At 40.3% G+C, this 15,776-nt stretch overlaps 1 protein-coding gene across 1 annotated transcript; it reads right to left on the bottom strand.

Annotated features, from left to right (window-relative positions):
• Positions 1–5,752: 5,752 nt before the first annotated feature.
• LOC131355863 (coiled-coil domain-containing protein 39-like) lies at positions 5,753–12,553 on the bottom strand. The gene is made up of 20 exons (XM_058394398.1): positions 12,461–12,553; positions 11,882–12,001; positions 11,630–11,776; positions 11,360–11,518; positions 10,911–11,003; positions 10,692–10,820; positions 10,409–10,600; positions 10,216–10,319; positions 9,890–10,022; positions 9,552–9,746; positions 9,265–9,429; positions 9,044–9,181; positions 8,569–8,777; positions 8,249–8,372; positions 8,008–8,158; positions 7,682–7,788; positions 6,795–6,935; positions 6,379–6,558; positions 6,212–6,297; positions 5,753–6,059 (listed from the first exon to the last, which is right to left on the bottom strand). Exons 1-20 carry the CDS (start codon positions 12,551–12,553, stop codon positions 5,858–5,860), a joined length of 2,868 nt encoding a protein of 955 aa, XP_058250381.1. The 3' UTR covers positions 5,753–5,857.
• Between the last annotated feature and the right edge of the window lie 3,223 nt (positions 12,554–15,776).

The following is a 15,776-nucleotide window of genomic DNA, read 5'->3' as shown; positions in this document are numbered from 1 at the left end:
TATAATAACAGTACACTATACTGTATAATAACAGTAGACTACGATGTATAAGAACAGTACATTACGATGTATAATAACAGTACACTACGATGTATAATAACAGTACATTATCCTGTATAATAACAGTACACTACGATGTATAATAACAGTAGACTACGATGTATAATAACAGTTGACTACGATGTATAATAACAGTACATTACGATGTATAATAACAGTACACTATGATGTATAATAACAGTATATTACGATGTATAATAACAGTACACTATAATGTATAATAACAGTACACTATGATGTATAATAACAGTACATTACGATGTATAATAACAGTACACTATGATGTATAATAACAGTACACTACAATGTATAATAACAGTACACTATGATGTACAATAACAGTACACTATACTGTTTAAAAACAGTACACTACGATGTATAATGACAGTACACTATGATGTATAATAACAGTACACTACGATGTATAATAACAGTACACTACGATGTATAATAACAGTACACTATACTGTATAATAACAGTACACTATCCTGTATAATAACAGTACACTACGATGTACAATAACAGTACACTATACTGTATAAAAACAGTACACTACGATGTATAATAACAGTACACTATACTGTATAATAACAGTACACTATACTGTATAATAACAGTACACTATGATCTATAATAACAGTACACTACGATGTATAATAACAGTACACTACGATGTATAATAACAGTACACTATTATGTACAATAACAGTACACTATACTGTTTAAAAACAGTACACTACGATGTATAATGACAGTACACTATGATGTATAATAACAGTACACTACGATGTATAATAACAGTACACTATGATGTATAATAACAGTACACTACGATGTATAATAACAGTACACTACGATGTATAATGACAGTACACTACGATGTATAATAACAGTACACTACGATGTACAATAACAGTACACTATTATGTACAATAACAGTACACTATACTGTTTAAAAACAGTACACTACGATGTATAATGACAGTACACTATGATGTATAATAACAGTACACTACGATGTATAATAACAGTACACTATGATGTATAATAACAGTACACTACGATGTATAATAACAGTACACTACGATGTATAATAACAGTACACTATGATGTACAATAACAGTACACTATACTGTTTAAAAACAGTACACTACGATGTATAATGACAGTACACTATGATGTATAATAACAGTACACTATGATGTATAATAACAGTACACTACGATGTATAATAACATTACACTATACTGTATAAAAACAGTACACTACGATGTATAATAACATATACACTATGATGTACACTATGATGTACACTATGATGTATAATAACAGTACACTATGTTTAATAACAGTACACTATGATGTATAATAACAGTACACTATGATGTTTAATAACAGTACACTATGATGTATAATAACAGTACACTATGATGTTTAATAACAGTACACAATGATGTATAATAACAGTACACTATGATGTTTAATAACAGTACACTATACTGTATAATAACAGTACACTATGATGTATAATAACAGTACACTATGATGTATAATAACAGTACACTATGATGTTCCAAAACCTCCTAAAATAAAGGTTAATCAAAGCACACGATTATAATAGTCCAAAAGTTATTAAAATAAACAGGTAAATACGCGATATACGGAAACACACACTGCAAGCCAACACACGTAACTTGAATGACACGACACTGGGCACGCGCGATTTAATTGGCCTATTCATCCGTTTCCGTAGGCGGGCCCATCGTCGCGAATGAACGCGATTGGCGGAGGACGACAGAAATGCGAGAGATTCGATTGGCTCGCTATGGGCGCGGCCATCATTGTATGTCCATCTTTTCAGCGCAGGGATTGGGGAAGAAAGATGTAGAAAGATGTAACGGGCCGATGTGATTGGCCGAGAAAGATTTACAGGGTGAGCTGTGATTGGTCAGCTGACCCAGACTAAACCCTATTGAAAACCTTTGGAATGTCATCAAGAGGAAGATGGATGGTCACAAACCATCAAGCAAACCTGAGCTGTTTGCTTTTTTGCAAAAAAGAGTGGTATAAAGTTCCCCAACAGCAATGTGAGAAACTGGTGGAGATCATGGAGCCAAAACACATGCAGATCAGGGTTATTCCACCAAATACTGATTTCTTAATGTTATTTAGCCAAAGCATTAACACAGTTTGTTTACAAATGATTAAAATTTTGTTCACTGCATGAAAAGTGTGATTTTCGTCAGTTAACGACTCTGTAAATTACCATAGAAGTTTCAGGTTAACGACTGTTCACAGGAATGTGCAGGCAGCACAGATAATTTTTACCAAGGCAAAGTGTAATGGCTACGGACGAAGTGGACTTCTGGAGGGGAATTACCACTGACATGATGTCAGAAGAAGATGATGGAGTCTTTGATGGAGTCTCGGGGTGGATTGTGAGACCTCCATCGTTCCGCAGCCAGGAGTTCAGCAATCTGTGTGCTAAACTGCAAACGAGACTAGAAGCCAGTCCAAAGTATGCAGCACTGCATCACCAGCGTCTGTGAACTGGGCTTCCGTCTAACAGAACGCCATCACATACCTACGACCCCGAGGCAGCAAAAAGACATTTGATGCCAAACGTGATGCCATGATGAATCTCTGGCTACTTTTTGTGTATTTATTTTTCCTATGTCTATTTAATAAAACTCTTACATTTTAGCAACATGTCTCTCCCAAATGTGTGTTTTCCTAATATTTACTATTAGCCTTTATGACACTGATATTGTTATATGTTTTTAACGATTTTTATAGATTAATATAATAAATAAATATAAATAAACATTATAGATATATATAGGCCACGTAAACTGACGGAGCGGGGTCAGCGGATGCTGAGGCGCATAGTGCGAAGAGGTCGCCAACTTTCTGCAGTCAATCGCTACAGACCTCCAAACTTCATGTGGCCTTCAGATTAGCTCAAGAACAGTACGCAGAGAGCTTCATGGAATGGGTTTCCATGGCCGAGCAGCTGCATCCAAGCCATACATCACCAAGTGCAATGCAATGCGTCGGATGCAGTGGTGTAAAGCACGCCGCCACTGGACTCTAGAGCAGTGGAGACGCGTTCTCTGGAGTGACGAATCGCGCTTCTCCATCTGGCAATCTGATGGACGAGTCTGGGTTTGGCGGTTGCCAGGAGAACGGTACTTGTCTGACTGCATTGTGCCAAGTGTAAAGTTTAGTGGAGGGGGGATTATGGTGTGGGGTTGTTTTTCAGGAGCTGGGCTTGGCCCCTTAGTTCCAGTGAAAGGAACTCTGAATGCTTCAGCATACCAAGACATTTTGGACAATTCCATGCTCCCAAATTTGTGGGAACAGTTTGGAGCTGGCCTCTTCCTCTTCCAACATGACTGTGCACCAGTGACCAAAGCAAGGTCCATAAAGACATGGATGACAGAGTCTGGTGTGGAGGAACTTGACTGGCCTGCACAGAGTTCTGAACTCAACCTGATAGAACACCTTTGGGATGAATTAGAGCGGAGACTGAGAGCCAGGCCTTCTCGTCCTACATCAGTGTGTGACCTCACAAATGCGCTTCTGGAAGAATGGTCAAAAATTCCCATAAACACACTCCTAAACCTTGTGGAAAGCCTTCCCAGAAGAGTTGAAGCTGTTATAGCTGCAAAGGGTGGATTGACGTCATATTGAACCCTATGGATTAGGAATGGGATGTCACTTAAGTTCATATGCGAGTCAAGGCAGGTGAGCGAATACTTTTGGCAATATAGTGTATAATAAAAGGGAAAAGGGAGGGGTTTACTCAAAATGGTATTATAATTACCCAGACTGACCAACAGCAACACATGTCTCAGCCAGATCTTTCTGTTTTGAAAATTGTGCTTTCATCCAGTAGGTACTGTAGAGCATTCAAGGTGGTTTCATTCATATGCAAATTCGCATTTCGCACCTTGTACCTCCACACACACCTCCCTCCCCATACACCCCATGGTATGATAGCGACTGTTTCTGTCACTCGGGAACTTCCCAGGCTGTGAATTGTCGATAACTGCCGGTGATTAGAGAAGTCATCAGGCATTCATAGGGATGAAAATCTGCCTTTTCATGCAGTGGTTTTATTTGAGTTATTAAAACTCTGCAGATACTGCATGATCTCGGGTTATTTTGATGTGTTGTCATTTCCTTTAAACATACGCTCTAAATAACAATAGTTATATTTTGAATTTAGGAGAAATATTGTCAGCAGTTCACAAAAAATGAAACAAAACTGTTCATCTCACCAATACATGAACCTGGAAGAAAAAAACATAAGAAACTCATTATTTTGCAGTGGTCTCTTATTTTTTTATCAGAGCTAAATTTATTAGAGTGCACTCTTATGCCAGCAGGTTACTGTAAAAAAATTTCCCTTAAAAATGTTTTGTTTCCTTTTCAATTCACTGTTGTTCTCTGCTGTATTACAATCACGTTAAAGGTGGAAAAAGATCTGACAAGATTTGGATGATTTTAATCTTCACATAAACAAAAACATAAATTATTGAATCTTTATGGAACTCACCGATTGTCCCGTCTGTGAAAATAACCCCTCCAACTAAAAGGATTAAGAGTAACATGTTTCCCGCTGAGGCTGTTACAGCTGACTGAGGTACATGGGTGTGTGAGTGTGTGTGTGTGTAGTGTGTGTGAGTGTGTGAGTGTGTGTGTGTGTGTGTGTGTGTGTGAGTGTGAGTGTGTATTGTTGCCGTCAGTATCTCTTATAACCACTTTCTGATGGAACTCGTTCTTAACTTTCATACTTGGTGACGTGGAACAGCGGCAGTTCCAGTAAATCAGGTGCACAAACTCCACCCATGGTTAAAGTATTATTCCACACACGCCACCTTTTCTTTAAACGCTGAACAGATACGAACAGATGATATGATTTCATTTGCATTTCAGATTAAAATAATTTTATTAAACTTAAATGTAACAACACTGAGAATGACCATTGTGTGAATTTATGTAAAAATTAATGAATATACACTATAAGTTTTGGGACACCCCTCTAAATCATTGAATTCAGGTGTTGTTTTTCAGGGGCTGGGCTCGGCCCCTTAGTTCCAGGGAAATGAACTCTTAATGTCAAATCAATTTCATATTCCTGACTTTGTGGGAACAGTTTGGGGATGACCCCTTCCTGTTCCAACATGACTGCGCACCAGTGCACAAAGCAAGGTCCATAAAGACATGGATGAGCGTGTTTGGTGTGGAGGAACTTCACAGAGTCCTGACCTCAACCTGATAGAACACCTTTGGGATGAATTAGAGCGGAGACTGTGAGCCAGACCTTCTCATCCAACATCAGTGCCTGACCTCACAAATGCGCTTCTAGTGGGAAGGTAAAAAATTTCCATAAACACACTCCTAAACCATGTGGAAAGCCTTCCCAGAAGAGTTGAAGCTGTTATATCTACAAAGGACGGAACAACTCCATATTACATTCATGTGCATGTAAAGGCAGACGTCCCAGTTTTGGCCTGGTTCACAGTCTCCGCTCTAATTCATCCCAAAGGTGTTCTATGGGGTTGAGGTCAGGACTCTGTGCTGGCCAGTCAAGGTCCTCCACACCAAACTCACTCATCCACGTCTTTATGGAGCTTGCTTTGCGCACTGGTGTACAGTCATGTTGGAACAGGAAGGGGTCATCCCCAAACTGTTCCCACAAAGTCGGGAATATGAAATTGATTTAATTTATATATCTCACAAATATTCTGTATCACACAGAGCATTTCCCGTAAGCCGATAAAGTACTGATTAAGGATTTTTGAGATGTCTGTCTCTGATGTTCCTTCTGCTCTTGTTGTTCCTACTGCTCCTGTCACTGCCCAGAGGCTGAGGTGAAAGAGTAGAGGAAACGGCAAGTCCAAGGCCTAAATCAATCTTCTTTATGGAGGGTGAGTGAACTGCCAAGCCTCTGGCGCTGTTAGCTGCTGATGGCCTGGGGAATCTGGAAGATCTGGTCAGAAAGTAAAAACAATACTGATGTGTGTTGACAAGCATAATGGGTTGCTCTGAGCAAGGAAAAGGTTTGAAGGATTCCATTCATCGTATTTTCAGTGTACACACAGTGGAGATCTGATATAAAGTGCTCGTGTGCTGCAGGTTTACCTGAGAGAAACGGAGCTACGTGCCGAACTCAGCTTTGAACTCCTGCTCGACGGGGTTGGTGCAGGAGAGGGAAGAGCAAGCCCGGCCTACGACAGAAAACATATCATTTACATACAATTTCCATGTTCAGGACTGTTCCTCCATTTGAGCACTAAGCAGCTCTTCACCTGCATGAAGTACGTCTGTAACGTCTCCTGGAGGTCAGGATGCTGCTCCATGACTTCCAGAAACAGCTTATTGACCGTCTTCTTGCAGTCTTTCAGTACTTTTTGATTGAGGTCACGTTCCTCAAAGGTCTCCTTTTTGGTGTTTTTGCTAGAGCGGACCTCCTTTGTCAGCTTTAAGGACTGTTGAGGGAATAAATACCATCAAATTTAAGAAAAAACAAATGGAAAACACAAGAGAATATTCATTTGTAACAAGACTTTTGTTCCCCACAGAATAGTTTCACCCTGTCGTGGAATCCTGCTTAATGTATAATCAGCATTCCAAAAAAGGTATGCAAAAAAAAAAAAGTTGCTTTATCAAAATCAAGCTATGTCTATTCAATGGCTACAAATTGCATGAATGCAGGATATCTGACCTGCTTGGTAGCCCTGTCCCATTTTTCCTGCTGAGAAATGAGCTCGGCTTTGAAAGAGACAACTTGTGTTTCCAGATCTGCTTTTCTATGTCTCTCAACACCTTCTTCTTGCTGCAGGCTGTTGAGTGAGCTGCTCATGACCTGGCAAAGAAAAGAGAATTTTAAAAAACAACACTGGAATGCAGATCTGAAACCGATCATATATGATTTCTGTGGGTTAAATAATTACACAAAAATGCCATGATGAGGAGATAATAATCAGTGTTATTCACTTCACCTGGCACTGCTCACAATGTTATGGCTGATCGGTTTATATATATCAATATATAAAGTATTAAATCTATTTTTTAAATTAAAACGTCAGATGGGATTAGTCAGAAAAGCAACTAAGAAAATCAGCGTAATGCTCAAATCATGTGGACCTTTTCCCAAATGTTTGTCTCTTGGCAATCTCCAAGTGAGATTTCATTTGGCGTGGCCAGATTTGTGGAATGTCTGCCATGTAATTGTACTACGAAACATGCATTCTCCTATGTGAACCCTTATATGCTGGTTCTCACACATCCTTATGAATAAAAATATCAATCAATCAGACCATGAAGGAACAAGTCAAAGATAATCATCTTTGAAATATTAACTAAGAAAAAATCTGCTTCAATTGTTCTGAACAGCTTGCACTCCTCACAGTCATAACTATGTACTTTTAGTTTTCATTTCACTGTCACGCCTGAGTAATGAATAGTACATAATGAATAACATGTTTCATGTATTAGTCATTTCATGATCAGTCCTTTCTCTGCATGGCAGTATATTAAAAATGGTGTTAAAAATGCCAATGTATAGGATAAGAGAGATTCTCCATAACATCCTCTGATGCTTAGACGGACCTCAAAGTTTTCCTGCAGCTCTCTGATTTGGCGTCTCTTGAACTTGCCCTTCTCGTCCGCCGCCCTTTTCTGTTCCTCTAACTTCAATTTCTCTTGATACTCGGGGCCTACAAAGTGAAAACACAACTGGTAAAGTATTTGATTGTGTTTATATGATCACACATCCAGACACTAGGTAGATATATTAAGGAAAAGCAACTGAACCAAAAGCAGAACTTTGAGATTCTTCCTGGATCTGGTTTAGTGAATAATTAAAAGTCTGCAGTAATGAAATTCAACTATCAACAAGTAATAGGTTTTGAAAATACAGGACGTCATGCACATACTGGACTCTTTGATGGATTTACGATAGGCGCTGTTATGATTATTGAGCAGGTGCATGGTATTTTCCAACGCCTTATTCTCTTTCTCTATCATGCGGATCTTGGCGTCCAAATCGTCGCCCTTGCACTGAAGCTCCTCCTTCTCTTGAGCTGCCTTTAAGACGGAAACGGGAATCAAACTTGGGCTACGTAATTAAATTATATTTGCAATTTCCTTTAGAATCTGGTAATGTGATGTTGCTACCTTGATAATGTAATAGGCCTGGGATTTGTCTTCCTCGCCCTCTGGTGCCGCCATGGAAATGTTGACGATCTCGTATTTTTTCTTCATCTTGTCAACTTTGGACAGTCGTTCATACAACTGGGCACTGAAAAGAAGCATTAAGCAGCATCATGAATGACCACATGGATTATGGGATATGGGACATGGCACAGTAGCACCCAATAAAAAAAGATGGCTGTCCTCATAGTGTTTGATTCATTTTGATGACTGTGTGAAAGTACTGCAGTTAGACCAGTAGCTATAATGCAAATGCCAGTGTTGTCTTCCTACTCATGCCCCACCTGAGACGCTGTATCTCCTGCTCAGTGATCTTCAGCTGCTTGGTGCACATTTTCTGATACACACAGATCTCCTTCTGCTGCTCCTTCATTAATTTCTGAAGCTTCAGCTTCCTCTTCTCCTGAGAGAGGACGCCATCCGCCCTGTCATACAGCAAGGTCCTGAGACGCTTCACCTGCAGCTGCTGGATATTGTTCTCCACTATGCTGTCCTAATGGAGGAAGAGTGTCAAGAGTGTGATGTGGTCGTTGTAGGACAGCATATAAAGTCTATAAAGTAAGATCTATAACTAATAACTTGTCTGTCTCAACAAAATGTGACCATCTGAAGTAAAAAACAGAAACTGATATGGTTGGTCATTTAAAACTTTAACCAGCACTGATTACGATTTAGGTTTCCTGTGCAATGTAGCTACTGGCCACAAAGGAAAAAACACTGCTGTAATTTTCCCAAACAGATGTTGTTGTGAGTGCGGACCTGTTTCTTGAGACAAAGTCTCTTCAGCTCTTTGTTCAAGGTGTCATCAACGAGGTTCAATTCCTCAATCTTTGTGGTCAGGTCTTGCTTATCTGCTTCCGTCTTCTCATTCTCTTTCCCCACAAAACGGATATCATTCTGCGAATACACAAGCACAGGTGTTAAGGTCAATATGTGTCAGAGTTTTCCCTCACTACTGCTTTTGAACAGTTTGTCTTCACCTGAAGCTTCTTGAGCTGTGCTGCAAGCAAGTCAGCTGCCCTTTTCTTTTCCTCCAATACCGCACTCAGCTCAGAGACCTGATTTTCCAGAACCTGTTTCTCCTCTTCGTTCACGTTGCCACTCAGACGGGCCATCTTCTCCTCCAGATACTGGATCTGGAATTCCTGGTAAATTCAGAATAAACTTTTAGTTAGATGCACATGAGGACAAGATCTGGGATCATGAGGAGACTACAGGACTGCTTGTATGATAAGTATGAATATTTGTTATGGTCTGGATGCCTTGCCTGGTTGTTGATGTAGTCCTGCTGCCTGAGAACATTTTGGTCCAGTTTACTGAGGCGGTTGTCCAGGCTGGACAGAGCTACACGACTGCCTGAGATATCTGCTATGACATTTTTCTCTTTTTCTCTCAGCGTCTGTAGCTCCTGCGTTTTCTGGGAGAGGAGCTTTTTTTCCCGCTGGATTTGAGTGTTAAGTTCCTGTATACAAAAGAAACACACTGCTATTAACCAAAATGAGGCGGGATAAAAAGCAAGATCTTATACCAGAGTGTGTTTGAATGTGTGAATATGATTGGTGTTGGTTCATTTTCTAGGACAGCAGTTTTGACTGAAGTGCTCACTTTGAGGTGTTTCTTCAGGTCTCGGTGCAGCTTTTCCATCTGAGCGGCTCTCTCCTCCACGCTAAGAGCTTCCTCCGTCACGCCCTGCAACTTCGCTTTGAGAGCGATGATGTACCGCTGCCTGTCCTCCAATCTGCAAGGAATACAGAATGAGCTGTAGAGGCTAAAGACAAGATCAAGTTTGTGCAGTATTTACTTCCGCCATTAGCAAGAGAAATGAAATCCTCAAAGAATATTTTTTAAATGGCGCAAACATTCTCCCTTCAGTGTCCTCAGTCCATTTTACTGGGCCACTAAAGCTTTTTGTAATAATGAGGCAGAATTACTTTGCTGTTTTAATGTTGATGTCCTTCTTGATGCTCGCTAAGTGGGATCTCTTAGCCTCCAGGTCTGTAGCAGTGCGATTCACCTCGCCCTTTAGGCTCACCAGCTGTGAAAGTGCAACACGTTAATATCAGAGCCTCCTCATTATAACCAAGTAGGTGATGTACTGTAGCCAATGCAGCTATAGGAACGTGCCTCATCTTGCAGTCGAGTGCGGTTGCTCTCCTCTTCCTGAAACTGTTGCCATAGGGTGTTGGCCTGGCGTTCGGCTGCGGCGATCTTCTTCTCGCAGTCCTTGTTGTTGTCCACCTCGTAAGCTAGGAAGTTCTGCTTCTCGTTTAGCAGTGCTTTGCGTTCACAGATCGTCTGCTTCGTCTCCACCTGCAGCTAAAAGTAAAAAATCAATAAATTAAATTATTTTTTTACTTTTAAAATACATGTTTATTTCCCTCAAGCATGTCTCAGTGTAGCTTGTTACCAGAGCACACTGATGTATATCCTGGTCTTTCTTCCTCATCTGCGCGATAGAGTTCTCCCACTGTGTGATCAGCTCCTGTCTCTCCACGTTGGCCTGCTGCACCAGCTCGGCCGTCTTCTCCACAGCCACCTGTGCTCAACACACACATTTTATCTGGTGAATGAAATGGACTTTTTGTCTCTTTATGGCTTTAAGAGTAAGATGCTGGAGAAAACTGACCTGTGCCATGATGGTCTCAGTGGCCTCATTTTCCAAAGTTTTTCTCTTGCGGTTCGCCTCCAGCGTCTGCTTGTCTATGTTCAGAGTCAGCTCCTGTTTGGCACATATAAAAAACATAAATACTATAAGTGTTACATAAACATAAATATGTAAATATGTATAAAACAGACTGCATAATATTCCAGCTGGGGTTTTTTTTCTTTCAGGAAAAATGTCAACTCTGTGTTTGAGTGGGTTTCAGTCATATTATCACACAGAGACAATGGGTGTCTGTCACACACAGCATGCAGAAGATGCTTTATCAATGGCATGAAAGAACCTTGCTACACCCACATATCTTAGACGCTATCAGCTCTGCTTTAGAATCTGCTTTAGGATCAAACGCTGTGTTAGTGTATGCACCTATGTAGCGCTGGCTATGTTTTAAAAGAAGATATTAACAGACTCACTCGAATCCTGCTCTCATCTTGATGTGCATACTTGACGATGGTCATGATGTCCTCGTCTTTGCGAGCCGATTCCTCCAGCCAGGCGTCCAAAGTTTGCTGGTCCATGTTCACCTGCCCCTTGAGGACCTCTATCTTCTGTGTGGCTTTGAAGATGTTGTTCTGAGCAGCGAAGAAAACATTTCAGATATAAACCATATGTTTGGCCCTGTATGTTATTGTATGTTATATGAAAGTGAGACTCCGTCTAAGAGAGAGCAGAGAATCTATAACCTCCTTTGAGTTCTTCCTCTCTCGCAGCGATTTGAGCTCGCTTTGCTGTTGAGAAATCTCCTGACGAAGCCGTCCCTTCTCTCTGTCGGACAAGGCCTTGAAATGCAGCCCGGACTCCGTTTGCTTCTCCACAGCCCTACACAGGGCCTGCACACAGACACGTCACATATCAATTAACCTCAAATCTACTACAGCAGTCGCCTTTCAGAAAATAAATTGCTGTTAAGGTCAAACACTGGGCATAATTTTCACCTGAGAGTGAATGCGCTCTTGCTGGACGTTTGTCGTATGCTCAGTCATGGCACTGATCCGGTCCTTGAGCTTGCTCACTCTGTTTTCCACATTTGCTCGATCTTTCTGTTTTCTCTGGATCTGGTGGATGGAGGAGATATTATTTGTCCACATTCATGCACCAAACATCGATCAGGCATAACATTCTGAGCACTGAGAGGTGACGTGAATAAGACTGATGATTTCAACTGATGATGACAAATTACAGGACTTAAAGAACCTACTGCTAACATCTTGGTGCCAGATACCACAGCACACCTTTAGGGATCTAGTGGAGCCCATGCTTCGATGGGTCAGGGCTGTTTTGGCAGCAAAAGGGGGACCGACACAATATTAAGCAGGTGGTCATAATGTTATGACTGATCATAACTGATCTCATGATCTTTCCAGTCTGGCAAATATGTATTACCATGACAAGCGTTTTGTAACAAGAGTTAGTAAGCTAGCTATAGTTGATAATGGGTACAACAACAACCAAAAGTCTTTCATTTACCTTTCTACTTTTCTAATAATTTCTCATATCGTTAGGTCTTTCCTTACCTCATCTAGCAAAGCTTTATTCTCGGCGTTAAACGTGAGATTTGTGTTCCAGCCAATCTCAGCTAAAAGCCCCGATATAACCGCGTTATCCATTTTATTCTGTTTAAAGCGAAAAATCTTTCACTTGCTAAATTCAGCTTCAACCTCGAGGATCGTGCTGCGTTGTGTTGTGGGTCACTTAGCAATGGGGTCCACGCGCGTCCCTCGTCACAGAATCAGAATCAGAATCACGTTCTGTTGCTAGGTGCAGCAAAACGTCAGAAAAACGTCAGCAAAACGTCAGCAAAGGGCACTTTACAGTACTAGGAATTTGTCTTGGTGTCAGGTGCAAACATATACACAGAGATGAAATGTGTACATAAGTTTAGAATAAACTAGAATAAATGAAACTAGAATGTTGCATTTCCAGAAGAAAATGCGTGTGATTGCGAAAAGCAAAGCTATATGTTGCTTAGACTATTGCAATACATTGTCAAATAATAAATACAAGCTAAAGTCACAGATTATGTGGCTGTAGAGTAAGAAATCAAGCTGTAGGAACAGTTTAAAGACGATACGACCTTAAAAAATCCTCTTCACTCCCTCTAGCGGACATCTCACACAGTAGCGGTCTGAAGTCCGTGAAAATACATTTAAATATCTAAATATTTAAATGAAAAGTACTAGCACACTTAAGCAGCATTTCAGCATTGGAACCATGTTTCTAGCTATTACCGTTTAAGCGATATGTTGCTTAAACTATTGCAAGAAATTCTCAAATAATATATAAATACAACTCCGAGCAGGTCTCGAGCATGGGAGGAGCGCGCCCTAACAAAGTGCCAAATACAAGCGATGAGATGAACAAGCTACACATGCTTAAACTATTGCAAGACATTCTCAAATAATAAATACAAGCTACAGTTAAAATATGAAGTCTAAATGAACTAGCATGTGCGCTCTGCTTAAATGTCCGGAGTAATGTTTTACATGCACAGCATGTACAGGTAGTATGTAAGTAGTTTAAGGTAGTATGTGTAGTAGGAACAAAAGGGACATTTTGGGTTTAATGAAATAGATCATAGCAATGTCCAGTGATGTCAAAATGGACAATGACTCTCTCTCTAAACTATATTACTATATCAGTTTATATATATATATATATATAGAGAGAGAGAGAGAGAGAGAGAGAGAGAGAGAGAGAGAGAGAGTCACCCAGAAAAATGTATACACATTTCAGGATTTAAGATTTTTTTTTATACAAAAATTTGTATAAATATTGTATTACTAAATTTATTGCTATACGTTATAGATTGATTTATATGATAATATTATGATAATATTATTAATATTATACTAATATTATTTACATCATACTATTTTTCTTTTCCTGAAGTGTATATACATTTTTTGGTTGACTCTGTGTATATGAATTGTGAAAATGAAGCAATATTGTAAAAAAAAAAAAAAAATTAAAATAACGGGATAAGAGCCTGTAGTGGACTGCAGGGGTCAGGAGAAAATGGACTAGTCACTGGACTGATAAATGTAAAAATTTGTTGTGAGCCGTTAGAGCATCACAAAATCATGAAACTAAGCAGAATCACTCACAACCAGTTGTTTGTTCTATTTAAAAAATTTTGAAACATTAGGGCTTTCCACTGTTGAGATATAAGAACATTAATATTTCTCTATTATGTCCTCACAATAGCAACATCATTCAAAATATCACAAATTCCTTCACAGTTTCACATCAGCCATGTCCTGCCATTATTCTGACTGATTTTCAACCAAATCAGGTGAAAGTAAGGGAAAACATTAGAGATTTCTAAAAGTGACACACCTCCTGCTGCCAGTTGGTGGCGCTATGACTGACACTCACAGTAGTCATGTCCATGTGATCAGCTTTCTTCTTTTAACATAAAGTTGAGGTTTGATGTACTTCACACAATATTCACCGAAGTTATTAGCCACTTCCTGTTTCCTTTTATTCGCCATAAGTTTAAGGGCTCCTCACGGCTGAACCGTTTGAGATATCAAAAATTCCTTATCAACTTTAGATCCTCAATGTCTTCAGATCATATTGGACCCTGTTTTGTCAAAATCATATAAATCCCCTAGGAGGAGTATACAGTGAGGGGAAAAAATGATTTGATCCCCTGCTGATTTTGTACGTTTGCCCACTGACAAAGAAATGATCAGTCTGTAATTTTAATGGTAGGTTTATCTGAACAGTGAGAGACAGAATAACAACAAAAAAATCCAGAAAAACACATTTCAGAAAAGTTCTACATTGATTTGCATTTTATTGAGTGAAATAAGTATTTGACCCCTTTGCAAAACATGACTTAGTACTCGGTGGCAAACCCTTGTTGGCAATCACAGACGTCAGACATTTCTTGTAGTTGGCCACCAGGTTTGCACACATCTCACATCTCAAGGAATTTGGGCCCACTCCTCTTTGCAGATCCTCTCCAAGTCATTAAGGTTTTGTGGCTGACCCTTCAGCTCCCTCCACAGATTTTCTGTGGGATTAAGGTCTGGAGACTGGCTAGGCCACTACAGGACCTTAATGTGCTTCTTTTTGAACCACTCCTTTGTTGCCTTGGCCATGTGTTTTGGGTCATTGTCAGGTTGGAATATCCATCCACGACCCATTTTCAATGCCCTGACTGAGGGAAGGAGGTTCTCATCCAAGATTTAACAGTACATGGCCCCGTCCATCGTCCCTTGTCCTGTCCCCTTAGCAGAAAAACACCCCCAAAGCATAATGTTTCCACCTCCATGTTTGACAGTGAGGATGGTCTTCTTGGAGTCATAGGCAGCATTCCTCCTCCTCCAAACACGGCGAGTTGAGTTGATGCCAAAGAGCTGGATTTTGGCATCATTTGACCACAACACTTTCACCCAGTTCTCCTCTGAATCATTCAGATGTTCACTGGCAAACTTCAGATGAGCCTGTACATGTGCTTTCTTTAGCAGGGGGACCTTGCGGGCGCTACTGGATTTCAGTCTTTCACAGCGTAGTGTTACCAATTGTTTTCTTGGTGACTGTGGTCCCAGCTGCCTTGAGATCATTGACAAAATCCTCCAGTGTAATTCTGGGCTGATTCCTCACCGTTCTCATGATCATTGAAACTCCATGAGGTGAGATCTTGCATGGAGCCCCAGACCGAGGAAGATTGACAGTCCTTTTGTGTTTCTTCCATTTGGGAATAATCGCACCAACTGTTGTCACCTTCTCACCAAGCTGCTTGGCGATGGTCTTGTAGCTCATTCCAGCCTTGTGTAGGTCTACAATCTTGTCCCTGACATCCATGGACAGCTCTTTGGTCTT

This window comes from Hemibagrus wyckioides, linkage group LG07 (genome assembly GCF_019097595.1).
Source record: "Hemibagrus wyckioides isolate EC202008001 linkage group LG07, SWU_Hwy_1.0, whole genome shotgun sequence".
Taxonomy (NCBI): domain Eukaryota; kingdom Metazoa; phylum Chordata; class Actinopteri; order Siluriformes; family Bagridae; genus Hemibagrus; species Hemibagrus wyckioides.
This window is presented reverse-complemented; position numbering and strand designations above follow the sequence as displayed.